Source organism: Mchenga conophoros, linkage group LG6 (genome assembly GCF_057382185.1).
Source record: "Mchenga conophoros isolate Kocher_MC1m ecotype Shallow Benthic linkage group LG6, M_conophoros_male_GT1.1, whole genome shotgun sequence".
In the NCBI taxonomy this organism is placed as follows: Eukaryota; Metazoa; Chordata; class Actinopteri; order Cichliformes; family Cichlidae; genus Mchenga; species Mchenga conophoros.
Genome location: NC_140531.1, coordinates 18,709,315 through 18,729,824, shown reverse-complemented (window position 1 = coordinate 18,729,824; position 20,510 = coordinate 18,709,315). Strand labels below are relative to the sequence as shown.

Here is a 20,510-nt window from a genome sequence, read left to right as displayed (position 1 = left end):
AGCTGATACAGAAAACATATAAAATGTAAATTGTAAAAAAACAAAAACAACAAAAAATAATGTGCCGATACAAAGTTTGACATCGCCAGCATGTTTCAGTAACATGTTGCTAAAAAGATTTGCTTTTCCTAAAATAAATGATTTGGCATTTCAATAAGTTATCTAGCTTTCGAGATTTGCTCAATCTGCCCTCACCCCCACAGCGTTTCAAATGAAAAGACGAGATTGGGAAAGAAGGGAGTGTGCTTACGCCACATTTGTGCCATACGTGTAAAAAAAAATATAGTCAAAAACACATTGCTGAAAGTAACATGTCCTTTCATGACCATGAGTAGTCAGAGAGTACACTGACGGATGGACTTGTGCATTCTTGCTGTTGATTAAAAAAAAAAAAACAAGGAGTCTGGTTTGAGCCATGGGAAACAGTCTCATAATCATACTTTTGGCAGTTAGTGTGATCTTAATGTAACTCTCAGGAAGGCGTTTTCTTGTCAGATAAAAACATCTGACGTTAATGCCCTACAGCCTGAGTTTGACATTTATTTTATTTGCTTATTACCCGTTAATCCGCAGTACCCCTACTGAAAAGAAGAACTAGTGAACACAGGAAGAAAAGCAGTGAGTAGAGATGTCATTGTCAACAGTTTATTGATATTTTGCAAGCAGAAAAACAAGACTTAAAATGAGCCACACAACCAGTAAGTGGGAGCTAACGAGCAGCAGGGCAATGGGATAAAAGTGTCGTGATGCTGGTTTGTTCTCTGTCATGGCGCCAGCCTCAGGGTCCTCCCACTGCCCAATGTCTCCCTGGGTCAGTCGACTGCAGGAGTGCCCATCAGAATGAAAACAGAACGAACAGAGACAGAGTGTGAAAACACTAGTGTTAGTCCAGTATAGATGCTGTCTAAGTAGGCTTTCTAGGAAAGGTCAGTTGATAAAGAGACCTGACAGGGCTAGTAGCACAAGGCCCACTTAGACCCAGAGGTATTAGTACAGCCTGAATGCAGAATAGCAGCCACAGACAAGTAGACAGTGACAGGTGGAGTAAAAGTGTGAGAACCATGCCATGAAAAACACTGCAGTGTAAGCCATGAAGAAATGGCCTGAGTGAAGTATGAATACGGTCCTAAGTAAACAATCTTTTTTATAGCAGCAGTTTGAAACATGAGACTTGTTTTTTCACATAGCTGATTTCCTTTCTGTGAAATCATTCACATCAGGCTTAGGACAGATTAGCATCACTGTCAGCAGCATTTAAAATAGGTTTAGCAAATAGTGGAACTACTTAGACGAGCGAGGACCTTTGTTTTCATTTTTCTCCTTTCTGCCCCACCTCATATCTTTTCACTTGTGCCAGATATTCCAGTCGGTCAGATCATCCTGTTGTCCTTCTGTGTCTTTGAACTTTTGTCTCCAGTACCTCCCATCTCCTTTTCCCTTCTTTGAAAGATTTATTGTACCCTTGTGAACTCTGGCGAGTATATTCTGCAACCTATCTGCAACACTTTTTGCTTTTTTCCATAAATTCATTAAAATGTCCTTTGTTTACTGAATTCTTTTGCTTTTGGCGTCTGATTGCAAATAATTTTGGAACCACTTTCAGTTAAAAAAACAACTGCACAGATGGGGAGAGGGACAGGAAACATGTCGTCAACCAGTCACAATCTCACTCGGACTGACTGCACTTGTAAACAGATTTCTGAAGATTTGCAAATATTTGCTGTCTAATTCATACATGCAGACAGATTGCGAACAAGCTGCAATCAATTGGAGTCAGTCTGCACTTATATCTGCAACATGTCAATGCATTTAGTTGCATTACGGGCTTGACTGACGTTTTATCATTTTAGATATCCATCATGGTCCTTTCACTGTAAAATTCACTATACTGACTATTCCTTTTCTTCCTACAGTAAAGCAGCCGTATGGCATGTGTGCAAATCTTTCAAATATCACAAGAATAGCCCTGGCCTACCCAAGACAGAAACTTTATCTTTAAAATGTTCCCCTCACAGTTTATACATCTCTGCAGTCACAAGCTTAATTAACTGGGGTTCTCACTGAATATAATTTGGTACTGTTTTGGTTCACAGCTTTACATTGTTTCTGTTCATTTGCAGTTTTAGGAAGAACCTTTTTGTCCTGATTGCACACTGTAAACCATCCCATCAGTTAAAATGTTACTTATTACTAAAGGTTCTTGTATAATTGTATAATTGTATTAAAGCTGTGTTTGTGTCGTTAAGAGTTTCTGTCTTCATTCCATCACCTGCCATCAGCTGTCCCATACAGGTCAGTCCCACGGACATTTCAGATGTGCATTTCACCAGTGCCCTTGCCAAAGTTATGCAGTTAAACCTCATGAGATTTAGGCAGATGTGAATGTTTCCCTGCTGGCAAACACACAAACACTAAACTACAGGACTAACAGGAACATGCATTGCTGCCTCTGAATGTGTGAAGAATGGTGATGATGGTGGAGGGAAGGGAATGTTGATCATGTAATGGTGATGGGCTGGGAGGAAAAGTTGCAGATAAAATGCCTTTGATGTGTGTGATGGGTGGTGTGGATGCAGGTTATTACTTGTAATACATGCTTGTAATGACAAGCCTACTTCAGGCTTATTCCATTCTACTGCTAAATGTAGCAAGATTAAGAGTGTGGTAACGAAAACATTGGAAAATTGATATTTTTCTAACTTGCCTGTAATAGTATCTAGTAAGCTTTTTAGAATTTGAGTTTCAGTAAAAACAGCCTCGCATGTATACTCTGAATACATAAACCAACAAGATCCTGAAAGTAACTTCACTTGAAGAGAGGAGACGACGGCAGAAATCTCTGATCACCAAGATATTTTTCGTTGAGCAAAAAATCCGCATTTATGACTAACTTTTTAAGTGCAGTCTGTTTAGGACTGGCTTCTGATGCCTCCTTTAATACTGTCTTACCTGCGCATGCAGTCCAGAGCGCGCACGAAGAAGTCCTTGCTGAGCTGGTGTTCATCACGTAAGAGAGCGCACTGCTCTAGAGTGACAGACATGGATGTTCGGTCTTTGGCACTTTTACAGCTGGTAAACCTGATGCCATTTAACCTTCGGCAGATCTGGTGGAAAGTGGATGAGGGAAAAAAAAAAAACCAACATCACCATCGGTTTGGCATACATCATGAAGGCAAAATGTTGTGAAGTGACTCATCTCGTTTTACATATCCTGACGTAGACACGTGCACACATCTGCCACGTGATTAGTGTTTTCATTTTTATGTCATCCTTGCTTCACTCTGATGCATCCCTAGTATTGATTACCTGCAGAAGGCTCACTTGCACGCATAAAAGCTCGAGAAGGAGCTTTCGCTCATTTCCATCTGCCCTGGCATTACTCCTCATTTGCCTTTGTAGTTTCAAGTTACTCATTATTAGTTGAGGTGTGTTTTACTTTTACCTCTGCCAAGGATGATTCAGGTAATGTTCACGTGCGTGTGTGTTATCATTCTTTCAAAAGTTTTGAATGAATTTTGATAAAACGTTGTAGGGATGTAGACTGAGTTTCTGTTAACAGTCCATTAAAATTTAGTTTTCATCCATGAGGTCTTCAAATTCAACTTCATCTTTTAAAAACCAAAATGGACCAAAAGTCTTATAACTTCATTAAATACGATTCTTACAAGTGTAGTGTGTACTGCCAACAAATCGAATACATACAGTGGTCCCTCGCTAGAACGCAGTTCACCTTTCGCAGTTTCGCTGTTTCGAGGTTTGTTTTCTTTTTTTTTCCCTATAAGAGCGAATTGTGTTCTGCGTCCTGATTGGCTGTAGACCATTGTCAATCAATCTCGCGCCATGTCTCCTGCACAGTACACAATGCGTTCAGCTTGTCAAATTTACATAAATCTGATCGCTTAGCAGTGTGACTGTACTGTATGTTTGTAAGTTTTCTCCCCAACAAACAACAATGTTGACGAAATGTTTTGCACCATCTATGGCACCCGTGGGCGCCTTTGGTTTTATTCTATTATACTGGACTTATTTTTCTATGAAGGTTTGAACTTTGAGAGTGTTTAAACAGATTTAAAGTATCATGTCACATTTGACCTCTGACCTCTCCCTCAAGGTCAATAGATTTATCTGAAGAATCTGATCTGAAGTGATAATAATGCCATATTGAGCTGTTTAAAACTATGTTTCTCTATAAAAGCCTGCTACAAACTTAAAGTATGCTTAAAAAGAACAAAGAAAACAACATGAATATATAAAAAATACAATATCGTTCCCTTCAAAGTAATTACCATCCAGACAGTAACAACAGTAGAAGCCTCACCGTTCCAGCAGTCCACAGTATCTCCACATTCTTTTTCTTCTTCGCGACTACATTCTGGCCCAAAGTTTCAAGTAATTCCTTTATGTCGGTCTGTGTCTGAAAACACGGTAGACCTGTTTGCACAAAACAAAAACAGAGGTTAATGAAGACAAGCTTCAGGCTGTAGATCAGGTGTGGATATTTCTTTCACAGAAATGTTCTACATGTTAAAATTCACGGTTGCTTTATAAAAGATGTGAACCATTCTAATGGGATTATAGTACACATTATTCACCCACACAAAAAAATATGTTAATACTGTTTTCTGCACATAAACACATGAGACCAAAGATGAAGATGTTTCTTTAGTAAAAATTATTTTAAAGTTGTGCACTTACATTCTAGTGGCACCTTTTCACTTAATGATTTGTAATAGGCTTCTAATGTCTCAAAGTTCTTCTGGTTTATTCTTTCTTGTAGAGAGATATCTCCAAACCTGAGAGCAGAACAGAGTGCAAGATCGGTTAGGGAAAAAATATTTATCCTGATGGGCAGTTTGTGTGAATCCTGGCCAACCCTGCCCCAAACATGGTTCAGTGGGGTGGTCTCTGGATATGGTGTTTGTTACTGGTGTATTTTTTTTGTCATAGCCCGTTGTACGCCAGTGGTGCGAGTATCAGTTATTATGCAAATGTACTGTTTATAAGGTTGGGGAAATCTGCAGTCAGATGAAAACAAAGAAGTCACTTGTATGAGTGAAAACTCTACATCCAGATGAACAGAGTTGCTTCTTCTGTAGTGTTTCGGGCCTCTTGGTGTTGTTCAGCTGGTGCGTCCTGGATGAATGTTGGTTTTGAACATTCCTAGAGTTTTTTGGTATTTCTCTGATAAGTTTATATTTGGTTTTCAGCCTCCCACACTTGCACTAAAATTGAACTTCATATGGAGAGCTCCATTGAAAGGTGATGTTAGGTTCAACTTCAGAAGTCTTGCCTGTTTAATTTCGAAAGAAATAACAAGAAAGCAGCCCTCATATGGCCACAGAACTGCTAGTCAGCCAGCTGCTCATATGCTTTCAATCTCTGAAAGTATGTTGGGTTGGTTTTTTTTTTTGTAAAACCCATTAAATCACAGCTGAAAGTCTGCACTTCAACCACACATTAATTGCTTGATTTGTGGTGGTGGTGTACAGAGGCAAAATGATCAAAGTTTCCCCCAAAAAAAGCATATGCACCTAACTGTATATATGCAGATGTAATGTCCAAAGACCCACTGGATTAGCAGCAAGAGAAAACAAACTTAAAAACTACCTATAATTTATGCCTAAATTGATTCAGCAAATACACTATCAAACAGACAAATAATTCCTATTTTAAGGTCAATGCGTACAATAAGTCAAAGTTTACGTAGGAACCAGAAAGAAGAAACTTCAAAAGATTATGAAAAGGTTCATCAGAGGTTTTATAGACCGGACACAAAATTTGCTTCCATTTCCTTCAAAACTGTCACGTTTCCATGAGAGACCCATAAACCTTACCAAACTTTCCAAAAAACACAAATCTTTTAGTGCCTCTTGCAAACATGAAGAGCTGACTCGAAGCCAATCAAAACCTACAATGAATCATTTCTACCAAAATAAATTATGTTTTTGATAGAAACTCTCAGCACTCCACGCAGGGGAGCTTCCAGCTACCGGATGGAAAGGCGTCTCTGGCTAGACAATGGAATTCAAAGAGCCAAGATGAATGAAGATGTACCATTACATTTTAGTCACGTTAAAAAAAAGCAAACTATAAAGCACAACTTGGAGATACTGTAAGCAGTTGGAACTTGGTTGGATCACTGGGTGAAAGGTCATTCAAGGTAAGGGAGGTGAAAGCATTGAGAAGGCCCGTGGTAAAGGTTCAAAAAGCTCAAGGGTCAGGGAAGAGTACAGCAGGCAGGTTTCTACGCCAAAAATAATGTTGTTATTGTTTATGTAACAGCAGCTATATGTGCTTTTTCTTTAAAGCCATAATCACTATTTATCACGTAGCAGAACTAAAAACAATAAAGGCACTTAGTAAAAAAATGTGAATATGCTATTAGTGGTTTGGATGGCTCCAGCTATAACTAAACAACAATAATCTTTTAGTTTTAGCTATAGATTTAAAGCATTTCCTTTAGAAATGACAATAGGATCTGTGTTTAGATCAGCACATACACAGTGCTCGTCTTCATGTGCACTGGAGTGGAGCAAAGAATATCCAGGTTACCTTTCTGCTATTGTTTGTTGTTCATTAATCCCCACATTAAAGAGCACCGGGAATACTCGGAGAAGCTTCCCCTCCTTGATTTCCTCTGGTAAGGTATGGAAAACCAGTTTAGGTAATGGCACTTCTACAGTGAAGTGGTCTCTAAATGCAAAGAGAAAGTGAGAGAGAGAGAGAAAATAAGGATTAAGACGGTGAAACATCCATCAAAAAAGTAATTTGATACATTTTACCGCATGATAGATGTGATATGTTTGGGAAGTTCTATAACATGATACCTAAGACAGGCCTGAGCAAGATGTAAAGAGAGAAACTGATGGTGTGTATACAAACCAGAGAGCCAGTGTGCGCGTTTTAGAATTCCTCAAAGAGTGGCACGGAAGTGGGAGGTGCCACAGGAGTGTAATATCACACCAGACACAATGCTCAAGGTAAGCAATAAGAAAAAACAGCTTGACCTGTCAACAGCTGTCCAACACGTGAGCAAAGGTTCTCTTCAAAGATGGGAAAGGACATTCGTGATCAGCTGATTTGAACTTTTAAACCAATGTACAAAACTGCTGTGGACTGAAGCCAGATAATATCTGTGTCAACAGCTCATCCGTATATGGAGTAAAGTTCACCTGGTTACCAGTTGTATTGTGAAGCTATGCTACCTGCAATACTATTAAATAATTCTTTTCCCCTATGGGAGGTATCTTCGATTAGGCTAAATTTTTCTTTCAAACGTTTCTCGACTGAACTGCACTAAATAAATGCTAAAGTGGTTTTTAACTTTTTGTCTTACAAGACTGTGTGAAATCATAATCACGTATAACAATTGTTAAAATATGGACTTTCCCATACTCAGTAGTCACTCTCCTTTCCGCCACTTGCACAGTGTGGTGGCAGATTTCTTTTCTCATGTATTAATCACATATTTAATCATATCACATTAGTTATAGTAATATCACTTTCTCACTTTACTATAGTAAGAGCACTCCTGTCACTAGTTTACATGCATGTGGAATGTTAACACAGTGAGGCCATTGTAATGGGAGACGTTAAACAGATAGTGGGACTCCTTCTGCTTATCAGGGATGTAAATCCTTCGGTGACGGCCAAGCAGAAAACAAGGTCATAATTCTCTCTGTGAGGGAGAAGGTATAGCCCACCCGTGAGAGGGGCCAACATGTAAGAGTTTGTGGAATGTTCTTTGTCTGTGTCTCTGTATATGAGATGTAAGGGCGGTGGCCACAATTCAGAGATGGTCCTGGTGTTCCACTGGGATGCTCTCTCCACATTGCAATGTGTTTATTAAACCCACTTCAAATCAAGGTCACTGGGTGTGTTGCAGGTCATTGTTAAATTTTCCCTGACAACAGTTAACTACTACTTGACACAGTTCCACACTTGTTTTATCTTCTAATACAAGGATAATAAAAATAATACACACATGCATGTGTATTTTTTTTAAACGTCAATTAATAATTCAAATAATAATTACATTATATCTCAGTGACTCTGCATTTATTGAATGCTAGCTACTTTTGACAACATCAAAGTCCAGATATGAAGAGGAAAGTTTCCACCTGCATTCCTGAATGAGCCACAGTGAACGGATACTCGTCTAAGAGAAAACGTGTGGAATTCAGCCCACTCGTAATTATGCTGTGTCATCCTAAGACTTTTGGTGCTGAAATTAACAACATGTGCACTAGAGAGGAAATGATGGTTTTACAAGTGGAGGCCGTTGACATTTTTCTTCCCTCCTAGTTTTCCTGACTGTTTTTCACTAATAGATACACAATTACATTAGAAGAGATGTGCAGGGGGAACAGGATAAGCACTGCCAGAAGCCTACAAATGACGTCCAGTAGGCCACTGGTGTGAATGTCTGACAAAAACATCAGAGACAGACTTCATGAGGTTGGCCTGAGGGACCAGCATCCTTAGTGGATTGCGTGCTCTGTGCCCGGCACCGTGGAGCATGATTGGCATTTGCCATAGAGTAGAATACCAGAGTTGGCAGGTCCACCACTGGACCTGTCTGTGTCCTGTGCTTTTCACAAATGAGAGCAGGTTCCCCCTGAGCACATGTCACAGACATGAAAGGGTCGGTAGAAGCCGTGGAGAACGTTATTCTCCCTGTAACATCATTCAGCATCACCGGTTTGATGGTGGGTCAGTGAGGCATATCCATGGAGGGATGCAGAGACCTCTAATAAGGCTAGGCAATGGCACCCTGACTGCTATTAGGTATCGCGATGAACCCGCCGGTGCAGTGGGTCCTGGGTTCCTCTTGGTACACAGCAATACCCTTGAATATGTACCCAAGAGTATGCAGGCGATTCCTGGGGCTGAGATCCTGAGCCAACCAGACATAGTGGTGATTGAGAAGAAGCAGAGGACCACAGTTATGATACAGTGACAGTCCCAGTAGACAGCAACATCAGGAACAAGGTAAACAAGAAAATCAAGCTTAAGTTTTTCTTTTTTCACAATATGAAACACAAAGGAAAGCACATGTGATGACCTACACTAAAGTGATACAAACAAGAAAAAAACCTGCTCCGATATTTTTTATGCTGCAGATCCGTGTTGGAGCTGGTGTGAGAGGGGTCCTGGATGTTTTGCATAAGTGCGCCAATTGTATCCTTAGTGAAACACAATGCAAGAGAAAACAACGCTGTTTTGTAATGGCTGGCTTCCATTATAACAAAGTTCCTGTGTTCAGTTTTCATTGAACACAGAGTATGAATCCCCCTACTTTTGAAATATACGGACATTTCCCTTCTTTAAACTTAGATTTCCTCTATAAACAAAGAAACTCTCTCAAGCCAAAAACATTACTTTCTATGTTTGCATATCTCAATAAAACGAGTATAGCTTGATTTGATGCTGATTTTCTGATCTCAGAGGTATATTAGAAACCATTAGAGGTGACCACATGTGCCGCAAATAAGTGTTTGGCCCGATTTCCTTCCTATAATTGGACTTGAGCAAGAAAACAAACAAAAAAAAAAACAAAAAACAAGGTCTTACCGTCGGCCACAAACTAAAGGCTGAAGGTCACTGAGGTCATCGGACTTGGCCTCTGTAATCTTGAACATGACTCTCTGCAGGTCTGAGATCCCCACTTCCATGTCTTCCAGCATCCCGAACTCTTCACCTATAGCGGCCACAGAAAACAAGCTCGACAGTGATGTCAGTCGTTCTCGTTGCATGCATACACACAACAGGGCATGTTTAACAAAGACCATAACTGAGAAACCTCCCTCCCTTGTATTTATTCAACTCTTACTGTTACTTACTGTTCTCTTTATTTCTATGACAAACATTAACAGGAGATATACCATTTTCCAGGTCACAATTAAAGGATGAAGAAATATGGGTGTCGGTAATGAAGGCATTTAGCCAAACACAACACTGCAGTGACTCACCTTGCCTCACCTTGCTATGTACTACAGCTTAATCATTCACCTTACTAGTCTGACTTGCTTAAACGTGCTGGGATTTACTTAACAGCAAACACAATCAGTAAAATTCAATGTAGGTCGTGAGGTCACCGGCGTGATTTCACTCACTGTAGGTGCTGAGCAGGCTCTCAAACTGAGCAACCAGGCCAACGAGGTGAAGCTGCCTCAGGAAGCCTTTGTCCTGCATTCCCGCGTACAACCGCATGACGAAACCACAGGCCAAGGCTGCCAGCTGTTTAACACACAAACACACAAATACTAAGACATTTTCAAACAAGCAACTATGCAGCAAACACTAAACGGTGAACCAAGAATACACTGGGTCCAAAATACTGCGATTCAGCTCAATTATAAAGGATCAGAACCTGCAGCCACTTTCACACCACAACAAATGTGTTACCTGAATCCATGTTACTCCTTTTATTTACTTGCTCATGCTCATTTAATGTTGATGTATACAGCAGAGACATGCGAATGAGTCCTACTGGAGTAAACCCTTTAAATATAAAACATAGTTCAGAGCCTAACAAATACATGACTCCACACCCTGAGTTCTACAGTATGCAAACATGAAGTAATATACAACCAACATATTATATTGTTTGCACTGATTATGCTGTACTTTGGACCACGAGGGAAAAAAATTAGATGACAAAATCCTTTACAGCTCAAGCTGCTATTGCATAAAGCAGTGAATGGGCAGCAGATTTATGATTCATTCATGAGAAGAGAAAGTATCGACAAAAAGCAAAAATCTTTCAGATTAAATTCAGATGAAAAGAAGCTCCATGCTCTGGAGGACTCCTAAAGAGTTGTTTATTATGCCAGTGCAGCCACCTACTGCCTGACTGAAGACTATGTCTCGCCTCTGCTGGAGCAGGAAGCCCTGTGGAATGCTGCAGGCTGCCTCCTGCAGGAGCACAAAGGTCATGGCTCTCTTCGCCTTCTCCACCACCTCCATCACGCAGTCCTTTAACCGGGTCACCAGAGGACACAACTGCTCCCTCCAGTCACCTGTGAAAAAGAGATGCAATGGGGAACATCTCAATCACAGCAAGCGATTTCTCTGCGAGGTCAAGCACTGTATGCTGCAGTGTGAGGTGGAAGGCCCCACACAAAAATGCAACTTGGTTTGAAACACTGAAAAGGCGGCAGCAAAGCACAAAATTAATGAACCCCTTGGAGTACGCCAGCTTGCACATCTCAAATTATAGACCGCATGTGTGTCCTGCTGCCTTTAGGCAGATGCAGAAATTTAATAGAGGAATTTTTCATGCAGACTAAAAAATTTTAGACAGCAGATACTGTAAGAATCATCCATTCATTTAAAAATCAGTGAAAGGCTTTGAGAAAGTCCCACATTTTGAATTGAAGAAAAAAAAAAGTGTAGGTTTATCTTATATGCATTGATCAGTTTTACTGTGGTCTGTTTACTTTAAATCCAATTATTCTTCCTAAACTGGCAACTTGGTGATTTTTCTTACTATTTCCATCTGTTTCTGGCTGATTTGAACATAAAAATATCTCAGCGAGCAATAAAATTATTATTATCTCTGTTTTTTAAAAGGCACATATGAAAATTAGGGTAGAAAATTGGTAAATTAAAAAAGAAATCTTCACGCTAAACTGTTTCGTGTTGAAGGCGTCATTCACAAACAGTGCACCTAGAAGATTTAGCTTGTTGTTTGTATGCTACGATCTAATGATGAAGAACAACCTCATTCTTACAAAACATTTTATACTTTTCCAAAACACCATGAGCCAAAGTTTCTGAGAATTAGGATTAAAGGCCTATAATAAATAAATAAATAACATAATTCATTAAATATGACCTACTGGCTGTCAACCCCTCACAGTCTTAATTCTTATCATCATCCCATCGATGCTGGAGAACCTGGATGTTTTTTTAATAACTGCCCTGCGTTACTCATCCTGGGCTGACAGATCAGGTGTTACTGCACCACCTGCTTGTAAACCATGAACTGAAATCGTGCGTCTTTCCTGATTTCCTCCTTGGACACTATTGTTTCAGTTTCTACAGTTAAACTTTCTCTTCTCTCATTTAAGTCATCACCTCACCCTCCGCCTGTAATTCTCTGTGGGGGTTTCAGAGTTGCAGTTAATATTCATATAAAATATTTACAGTCATGGCACAAAGATAATTCGTACTCTTTCAAATATGAGGTTATACTCGTACATAATAAAAATAAGACTTTTAGACTTTACCAGGTTTTCAGATTTGGTAAATCGCAACTGAGACGAACAGAAAAACTAAGTCTAAACCAGAATCAGTGTGTGAAAAGTACAACCCATTATTCAGGTTGTAGATCCACATTTAGTAGCAAAATTTGGAAGGAATCTTTTGATGAATGATTTTATTGGTCAGAACTTTGAAACACTTTTCTGTGCAACATTGCAAAATTCATGTACAGCTCTCTGGTGGTCCTACCACAGTATCGCAGGCTGAGGTCTGGAATTTGACTGGACCACTGTAACATGCGACATGTAACAACGAGATGTAGCTCGTGGGTTTCTCTGAGCACTGCTCACTGTCACTGTCGTTGTCAGGCTTTATAACCCTTCCCAGCCTTATGAGAAGTAACAAATTGCTTCTGTAAGATCAATTTAAGGATTGTGTTGCCACACCTGAATGCTCCAGACCACGTGCTGCTATTACAGCACATGTCCGATTCAGCTCAATTTTAAAGGCTCGACCCGATATAATTTTTTTTTTTTATCATGTCCTGTTGCAAAAAAAACTTAGAATTTAAAGAGGGTGTATTTTCTTTTAACCATTACTGTAAATGTGAAGTATTGTGAGATATCGCCACAATTTTCCTGTCTACACCAGACTTGTTGACCTTTGATAACAACATTGTGCAATAAGTGTTTTTATACACTTCTTCTTTTATTACTTAAGTTAAATAAATTATCCTGTGCAGTACACATAGTCTGATGTGTACTGCCATATAAAAACATATTGTTGTGTTTGAAAATCAAATCACAACTAGGAGGGTACAACTACTTCTGGTCATGAATCATTGGTATAGACTATATAATTTCTGTCACACTGTTATAATATTTAAGCTCTCATTGTACCGTATTACTATCAGCAAACATCAAATAAATTATGTAATCCTTGTGACCTCTTTGTGGTTGTTTATTTTGGACATGCAGCAAACTCAAAATGTGTGCAGGAAACTTGCATTGCAGCTGTGATGATGCTTTCTCTGCATCCTTCACTGGTTTCTGATAAAGTCGAGCCTCTGAGTGGCCACCAGGGGGCAGTGTTGGTTAAGCAGTGCTCAAGATGAGTTTTCCAACCATACCACATATTCTTTCTGAGCTTCAACATATTGAAAAGTTCTCAGGAGGGAAGAGTGAATCATTGCGGACAAACAGACATGCACACAGTTTGATATGTACAGCATATCAAGCTTGCCCTTGCCCTGTCATAGAAATCACATCTTATCTCATTCTGCAAATACTGCCTCTGCACAGAGCAGGAAACAGAACTCCAGCTGTCATCTCTTCACTGGCCCACCTGTCCAAACATGCAAACCCCTGCAGTGCCATCAAAAGCCCAGGATTCACAAAAGAGATAAAGCTTCTCTCATTATTCCTTCCATGTTTGTATTTTGACAAGCAGATGACCACTTTCTCTGAGCCTGTCTTAATAAAGGTGCTCTGAGGATTGAGCTTATCTTTCAGAATGAACACAGGGGCTGATGGCCTTATTTTCACCTGCTGGCTCACAAAGACACAATGACACAAAATGATACTGTCACGGGGTCCCCTTCCAGACCTCTCCCGGACAAACACAGGCGTAGTCGGTAAGGTATTAGTGTGGATACTTTATTTGAAACGGCCTCCCCAGTGCATAAAAAGATGGTTGCAAAGACATAAAACTGAGATCCGCGCTACACAGCCTGTATGTTACAACACACACCCTTCATATCCGGCTCGCCGTCTCTTATATCCCGTAACCCCTCCCCCTTGGCGTCACCACCAATTCTTTATTCTGACTTTAATCCCCGTCTCCCTCCCCCAGAATTCCTTTTTCATTATACACTCACAAAACATATACATTGATACAGGCTCTCAACTATTTCCCGGAAGTCTACCCGACTTCATATACACATTAACGGCCCACGGAATGAGGCCATTCTCATGACGGTCCAGACACACGTGAACTCATTATTTAAACCCCACACCCCCATACCATCGGCTTGCGTCACCCTGCACGATTGGCGATCCCCCGCACGTCTCCCCGACCGACGCCCTTAACAAGTAAGTGGGAACCAAAATCTAGCCACCCCCGATGCGGCTCACAACTTGCTCCTCACCCCTTTTATTCCTCTACTCGGTCGTCAGAAAGATACGCCGCCCCGGGTGCCAAATCGAACTAATGGTGGCGATCTAATGGTGGCGGTGCCATACTCAGCGGACTCTGCCTTGAGACGGGTCACTCCGTCACAGATACAAATGCACCAATGCCTCCACAGCATGTGTGTGTGACTGACACACACACACACACACACACACAGCCTCTCCTTGTCGCCTGGTCAGTCTAATGCCACTGCTCTGTGGCTCTGTGTGCCAATTGGCAGCTGCAGCAGTCTGGGCGCTTGTCTGAACACAAGCTTGAGGCAGGATTTCATTGGACGTAAGGGAAGACTGGGCAGCTTGTGGTCAACAGTGAATGGCTCTGCATACGAAATGTAGCTTTCATCCACTTCTCTGGCAACAATATGAGTTTCTCATTTGCCAGTGCTTGAACAACAGGGAGTCTGCAACGCTGGAACTCTTTTCGATTTCAGCTTAAGATACTCTGAAAAATATGATGAACTACTCAATGTTATTTCTTCCCCACAGTAAAAATCTATGTACGAACGCTTAAAAATGTTTTTTTGGGCTCAGGAGCACTTCTTAGCATTAAAAGGACTGCTGTTTAGTGACGGGAGCATAGTGACGGGCACATTACAATACAGTGGTATCACCACATGTTGCCTGTGACAGTGATGGATCGGTTAATGCATATTCTGCATTATAATTTGCATGAGGAAATTCACCGATGAGGCATTGGATTACCTGTTTAACTGAAGAGAAAAACAAAAATGTACAGACTTAAAAAAATGGGATGTTTCTGCTAAAGAAAACTTATGAACAAAATAATAACAAAAGAAAGCTAAATTAGCTGAAGTGTTAAGGTAGAAATGTCACCTTTAAACATTCACATGGCATATAGCAGGAACTCCATGTATGCAGGAATGTAGATGATCAAGATGACCTGCTGAAGCTCAAACTGAGCATCAGAATGAGGAGGAAAGCTGATTTAAGTGATTTTGAAAGTGGCATGATTCTGGTGCCTGTTGGGCTCATATGAATTTTCCAGAAACTACTGGCATTTTCCCACACAGCCATCTCTAGGGTATGTACACAATTGATCAAAAGAGAAAATATCTGGGCGAAAATGCCCTCATTGATGTCAGAGTTCAGAGGAGAGTGGACAGACTGCTTCAGGCTGATGGGAAGGCAACGGTACCTCAAATAAGCATTCATAACAACCACTGTGTGTAGGTATGCATTTCAGAAGGCACAAAACTCTGAACCAGGGTATACAGCTGCAGAAGACCACACTGTGTGCCACTACTGTCAGCTACGCAGGCCGAGGCTACTATTCAGACTGGCTCACCAAAACTGGAAAACAGAAGACTGGAAACACGTTGCCTGGTCTGACGAATCTCAAGCATTGATCTATCTTGCCCTGTATCAATGGTTTCAAGCTTGTGGTGGTGTAATAGTGTGAGGGACATTTACTTTGTACACTTTGGGCCCCTTAGGGCCAAGTGAGCATCATTTGAGCACCATAGCATACCTGAATATACATCCATCCCACAGTGTACCCATCTTCTGATGGATGCTTCCAGCACAATAATGTCACAAAGCTCAAATCACGTCAAACCGGTTTGCTGAATATGACAGTGAGGTCACTGTACTCAGATGACCTCCACAGTCACGAGATCTCAATCCAACAGAGCACATCTGGGATGTGGTGGAACTGGAGATGTGCATCATGTCGTGCAGCATCTGTCAGTATGGACCTAAATCTCTGAGGAATGTTTCCAGCACCTTGTTGGCTCTATTTTACAAAGATTTAAGGAAGCTGCTACTGCAAGCTGTACCTAATGAAATAGACAGTGACGGTACATCCACATATATATATATACGCACAGACAAACAGAGGTGGTAACCTACAACATAGATGAAGGAACTGTGATCAAACTGTAGTATAGTATTGCTGGTTTGTAATCACGACCGCGGCCAGATCTGAATCCTAACGAGCAAAACATCACTGTATCATCAGCCAAATAAAGTTTTACTTTTGACTGACACAGCAATTATTTGGCCTGTCTAAGACTGTAAACGATGGGCTAAACAAACTGAAAATGTAATTTACCAGGATTGTGGGAGGTGATGACATCAGCTAGCTGATGTTCTGGGACTGGATCCTGCTTGGTGTTGTCTTCTTCCTGGAGTTTATCCACCATGGCGATTACACAGTTGAGACACTTGGCCACATTTGCCCACAGCCTGTCCTGAAAGAGCCAAATGCACAATCAGCAGTCAGATCAGTTGCGCTGATTACATCTGTGTCTTACTCACACTGTCTACCTTTGAGACTGTGAGGCAGTTATTTTTTTTGCACAGTCCAAACTCCGAAAAGCCAAAAGGTCAAAAGGAAATGTCTGAAAGGATATTCTGAGATTACTTTTAAAGCGTTTCCATCGTTTCAAGCTTTCTCTTTCTTCTCCTGAGCTCCTGCAGGTAACTGATGTATTGAGACTTTTTCTCTGTGGATGTGTGTGCTGAAGGGGGGTGGGGGAATACATATTTTGGATATTTTCTTCTTAAAAATATGGGTTGAACACGTTATAATGGCGGGAGATAATTAGGCATTGGTGTGGAGAAATCACGATGAACTCCTGCTGGATGGCAGATGCTGTCCTCACACACAAAGAATACTAACAGCCATAGACACGTCCATGAAAAGAAGCGAGATGGCTTAAATTCACTGACAAGGATACCGCGTAATTATCTTCCGCAGTCAGTTTGTCATGATGAAATATTTAAACCCCCTTTGAGAAAAGAATCCACTTAAAAGACTAATGTTTGGTATGCAATCTAATTTTGTGAGTAATTATTTGCCATAGCAGATCTCTAATACAGTAATAGTTTTCGGCTTCCCCCTGTGTGCGCTCTACTGTAAGAAGCACCAGGGAAAACATCAGTTTGTCAAAACACACCGGTTTAAAATAAAATGATAACTCAATCACAATTTTTAAATGTTTCTAAATGACTTAGAAAAGGAGTCGGGCATACCCATTCCTCCTCATCGTACTCTTTATGGTGGGGTATGGTGTCTTGGTGCTTCAGTGACAAAGGCTCTCCTCCAGCAGTTGTTTGGGTTCCTTCCACATTATTACACACCACTGTGGTCTCAGTGACCGACGTCGGTGGACTGTGGCCTGGAAGTCCCTGAATCGGGTTCTGATTCTGGTCATTGGTCTGGTTTGTGTGGCCTTGGTGTTGGCTCTGCGCCCGAGTCGACTTCTGGTTCTTGGAAACGTAGCCTGGCTGCGCTGCATGCAGCGCTAGGAGTGCACTCTTGACCAATTCATCCTTAAGAGTGTGAACAAATTGTTCTGTCTGCAGCAAAGAAAAGAGAGACAGATAGGAGGGAAAAAAAGATAGACACTGAAAGTTACTGTTGGATAGGACAACAAATACAAAATTAAGTGCTGAAAAAGCAAAAGTGACAGAGTAAGTGAGCGGGATGTAGAGAGACTGTCACGCTGCCGAGGGAGAACAGGTCGAAGAAAACACTGGTGGAGGAGAACTTGGAAGCAAGTAACTATTTTACAGAGGAAGTGAAAAGAAATAAGCAAAATGAACCCTCTCCTTCACCATAAAGGAGGTGCTCTCCATTACTGCAGCGCAGTCAGTAAGCCAAAAGAAAAGAAAAAAAGAAAAGAAACAAAGAACAAACAATTCAATTACTCCTCCTCCAGCCTGCTGCTCCGTGGAGCACACCTCCTTTGATCTTAAATTCACCAGCTACTGTAAGTTGATGATGATCCCGGTACCAAGGAGTCTTATGCCCGCCGCCGCCGCTGCGTAAAAAATGATAAGGGCTCTCGAGAGTAATTGAGTTACCACTGCAATAAGCAATTCTATTACCACAGGAAATGCAGTCGAACAAAACACATAAGCCAAGCCCTCCATGAAAAGAAACCTACGAGGTCATTACATACATATATTTTCCACACAAACAGCCCTTTCCTGCTCCTATACCTCTCTTCCGTTGACTGAATAGTGAGATTATTGAAAGTGACAGGAATTATGGAGACTGCTTCGTCAGCAAGAAGGTAGGTAACTATTTAAAAACGTCCTGTCCCAGAAACAGAACTGACAAAAGCTGCGTGTGGATGAAGTGTTTCTGAACTTTCCTCAGCTCGTGACCCATTTAAAATATGGTAGTGCCAGCTTGTTGATTTGTTAAGGCGAACATCTATTATTCATTGCAGATAACATCAACGTGATCAATATGGGGACACACTGGCCATAATCAGATCACAACAGCCAAAATTTAGGGCCTTCTGATGGATATCCGGGGCCAAGACTTCCTGTTCTGTGCGGCGGTCATTAATCGTGAATGCAGACAGATTCTAAAAAGTGAATTAAAAACCTAAATGGTTGTCGGATGATAGCTGGTGCTTCCAAGATTGCACTTTGGCAAATGTGTTCTCTCCTTTGCTCCTTAATAGATACTGTCTACCTGCAAGTAAAGCCTCTTTAAATGTGATCAAACCTGGATGACAATGCAACACCACAAAGGTCATTTGCAGTGCCAACAATCTTTATTCCTTGGCAACAGATTCTTCATAATAATATACATTTATAAAGATAATATAATGCAAGTAAAAGGCATTCTCATTTTTTGCTTTTATTCCTCCGCGGGTGATTTTAAGCTACTTTTTTTGTCACTTATATTTTACCATGCAATCAAACCCCCGTGAGTTTAAAGTCATCACACTTCACCAGTTATCTTTCTCCTTGTCCTTCTTAAGCCAATCAGTAACAACATCATGTACAGGGAGATGCAACCAAGGCCAAAATGATTCTGTTTTTTGGGAGTCAACTAACATGTTAATAGCCACTAATTAGTTAATTCACATTCTCTCAAACTTTTTGAGTCACTCTTCTAATGATCTTTGGTATAATAAAGTATACATAAATAATAATCATTAATAATACAGTTGTTCTGTTGATTTTTCAATACTCATCAATATGAATGAGCAGGAAAAAAAAGAAGAAAAAAAACATCCATCTTAACTTGTATCAGAGGTTTCGGTCACAGGGGACAGCAACACTACTCACAGAAGAGTCTGTAATGATTATGACGATGAGATTCTTTTTTTTTAAACTGGTTTGACATTGAGCATCTCTACCAATCACCCAATTATAGTAGAGTACAACCTGTTAGTTTAACTCTACTACCATCACAGGGGGAGCTTATGATTCATCTCCTATCCCTATTTATCATTGGGTTTGACCATCAAAGTATGCTGTTGGATGTTGGATCCATGGATTTCATTTGGTCCTGACTGCCACAACATTCCCAGGAATTTGTGTCTCTTCCTTGAAACAGGGATCTTTCACACACTACTCAAATGTGTTAACTATACTATGTAGCCACTATTGTGTGCAACTGTTCTTCTTCTTTTGGCTGCTCCCTTTAGGTATCGCCAAAGCAGATCATATGCCTTGGTGTCACCCTATCCGTAACACCCTCCTCTATCACACCAACCCTCTACATGTCCTCCTTCACTACATCCACAAATCCTGTCTGTGGCACTTCCACCTTCAACATTTGTCCAATGTGTCCACATTCCTTTGCCGCTCCAATGTATTCAATTCTAATCCTGTCCCCGATAATCAAGGAACCCAACGAAAGTCTTGAAATCTTCAACTCTGCCGCCTCCAGGTCACCATTTGGTGAACGTTTAGGGCAGAGAAGCCAAACAACAGCTAGACACAAAACACCACTGTATTTAATTCAAACTCTTAGGGTGGCAGTAGTTCAGGAGGTAGAGCCGGTCATCTACAACTTGGAAGATTAGTGGTTCGATCCCTGTCTGCCAAAGTATCCTGGGGCAAGAGACTGAACCCCAAGTTGCTCTATGATGTGTTCATTGAAGCATGAATGTTAGGTGTAGAAGAAATTGCTTGTATGAATGGGTGAGTGAGGGATGCTGTACAAAGTGTTTTGAGTAGGAAAGTGCTATAAAAGAACATTTATATATATATATATTATTTTCCCAATTCAAATGCCTTGTATGAATCCAAATGACTTATGAATATACTATACATGAGTCCGTTTGGACATTTATGATTTTTTTTGTCAGACTAACAAGAATCATTTTTTATTAAATTTAAAAA

The 20,510-nt window shown here is 40.7% G+C and overlaps 1 protein-coding gene across 8 annotated transcripts in view; it reads right to left on the bottom strand.

Moving 5' to 3' along the window:
• Positions 1-20,510, bottom strand: part of inpp4b (inositol polyphosphate-4-phosphatase type II B) — a 177,832-nt gene that overhangs the window by 7,029 nt on the left and 150,293 nt on the right. For 7 of the 8 annotated variants that reach the window (XM_085276577.1, XM_085276579.1, XM_085276580.1 and 4 more), the window contains 10 exons: positions 17,391-17,717; positions 16,468-16,606; positions 10,849-11,021; positions 10,116-10,239; positions 9,574-9,700; positions 6,553-6,693; positions 4,696-4,793; positions 4,319-4,431; positions 2,950-3,104; positions 632-820 (listed from right to left, as the gene is read on the bottom strand). In XM_085276577.1, coding sequence (XP_085132703.1) covers positions 646-820; positions 2,950-3,104; positions 4,319-4,431; positions 4,696-4,793; positions 6,553-6,693; positions 9,574-9,700; positions 10,116-10,239; positions 10,849-11,021; positions 16,468-16,606; positions 17,391-17,717 — 1,572 coding nt within the window. In that variant the 3' untranslated portion in view covers positions 632-645. Of the gene's footprint in view, positions 1-631; positions 821-2,949; positions 3,105-4,318; positions 4,432-4,695; positions 4,794-6,552; positions 6,694-9,573; positions 9,701-10,115; positions 10,240-10,848; positions 11,022-16,467; positions 16,607-17,390; positions 17,718-20,510 lie in introns of those variants that run through there. The other variant, XM_085276578.1, reaches the window with a different exon arrangement.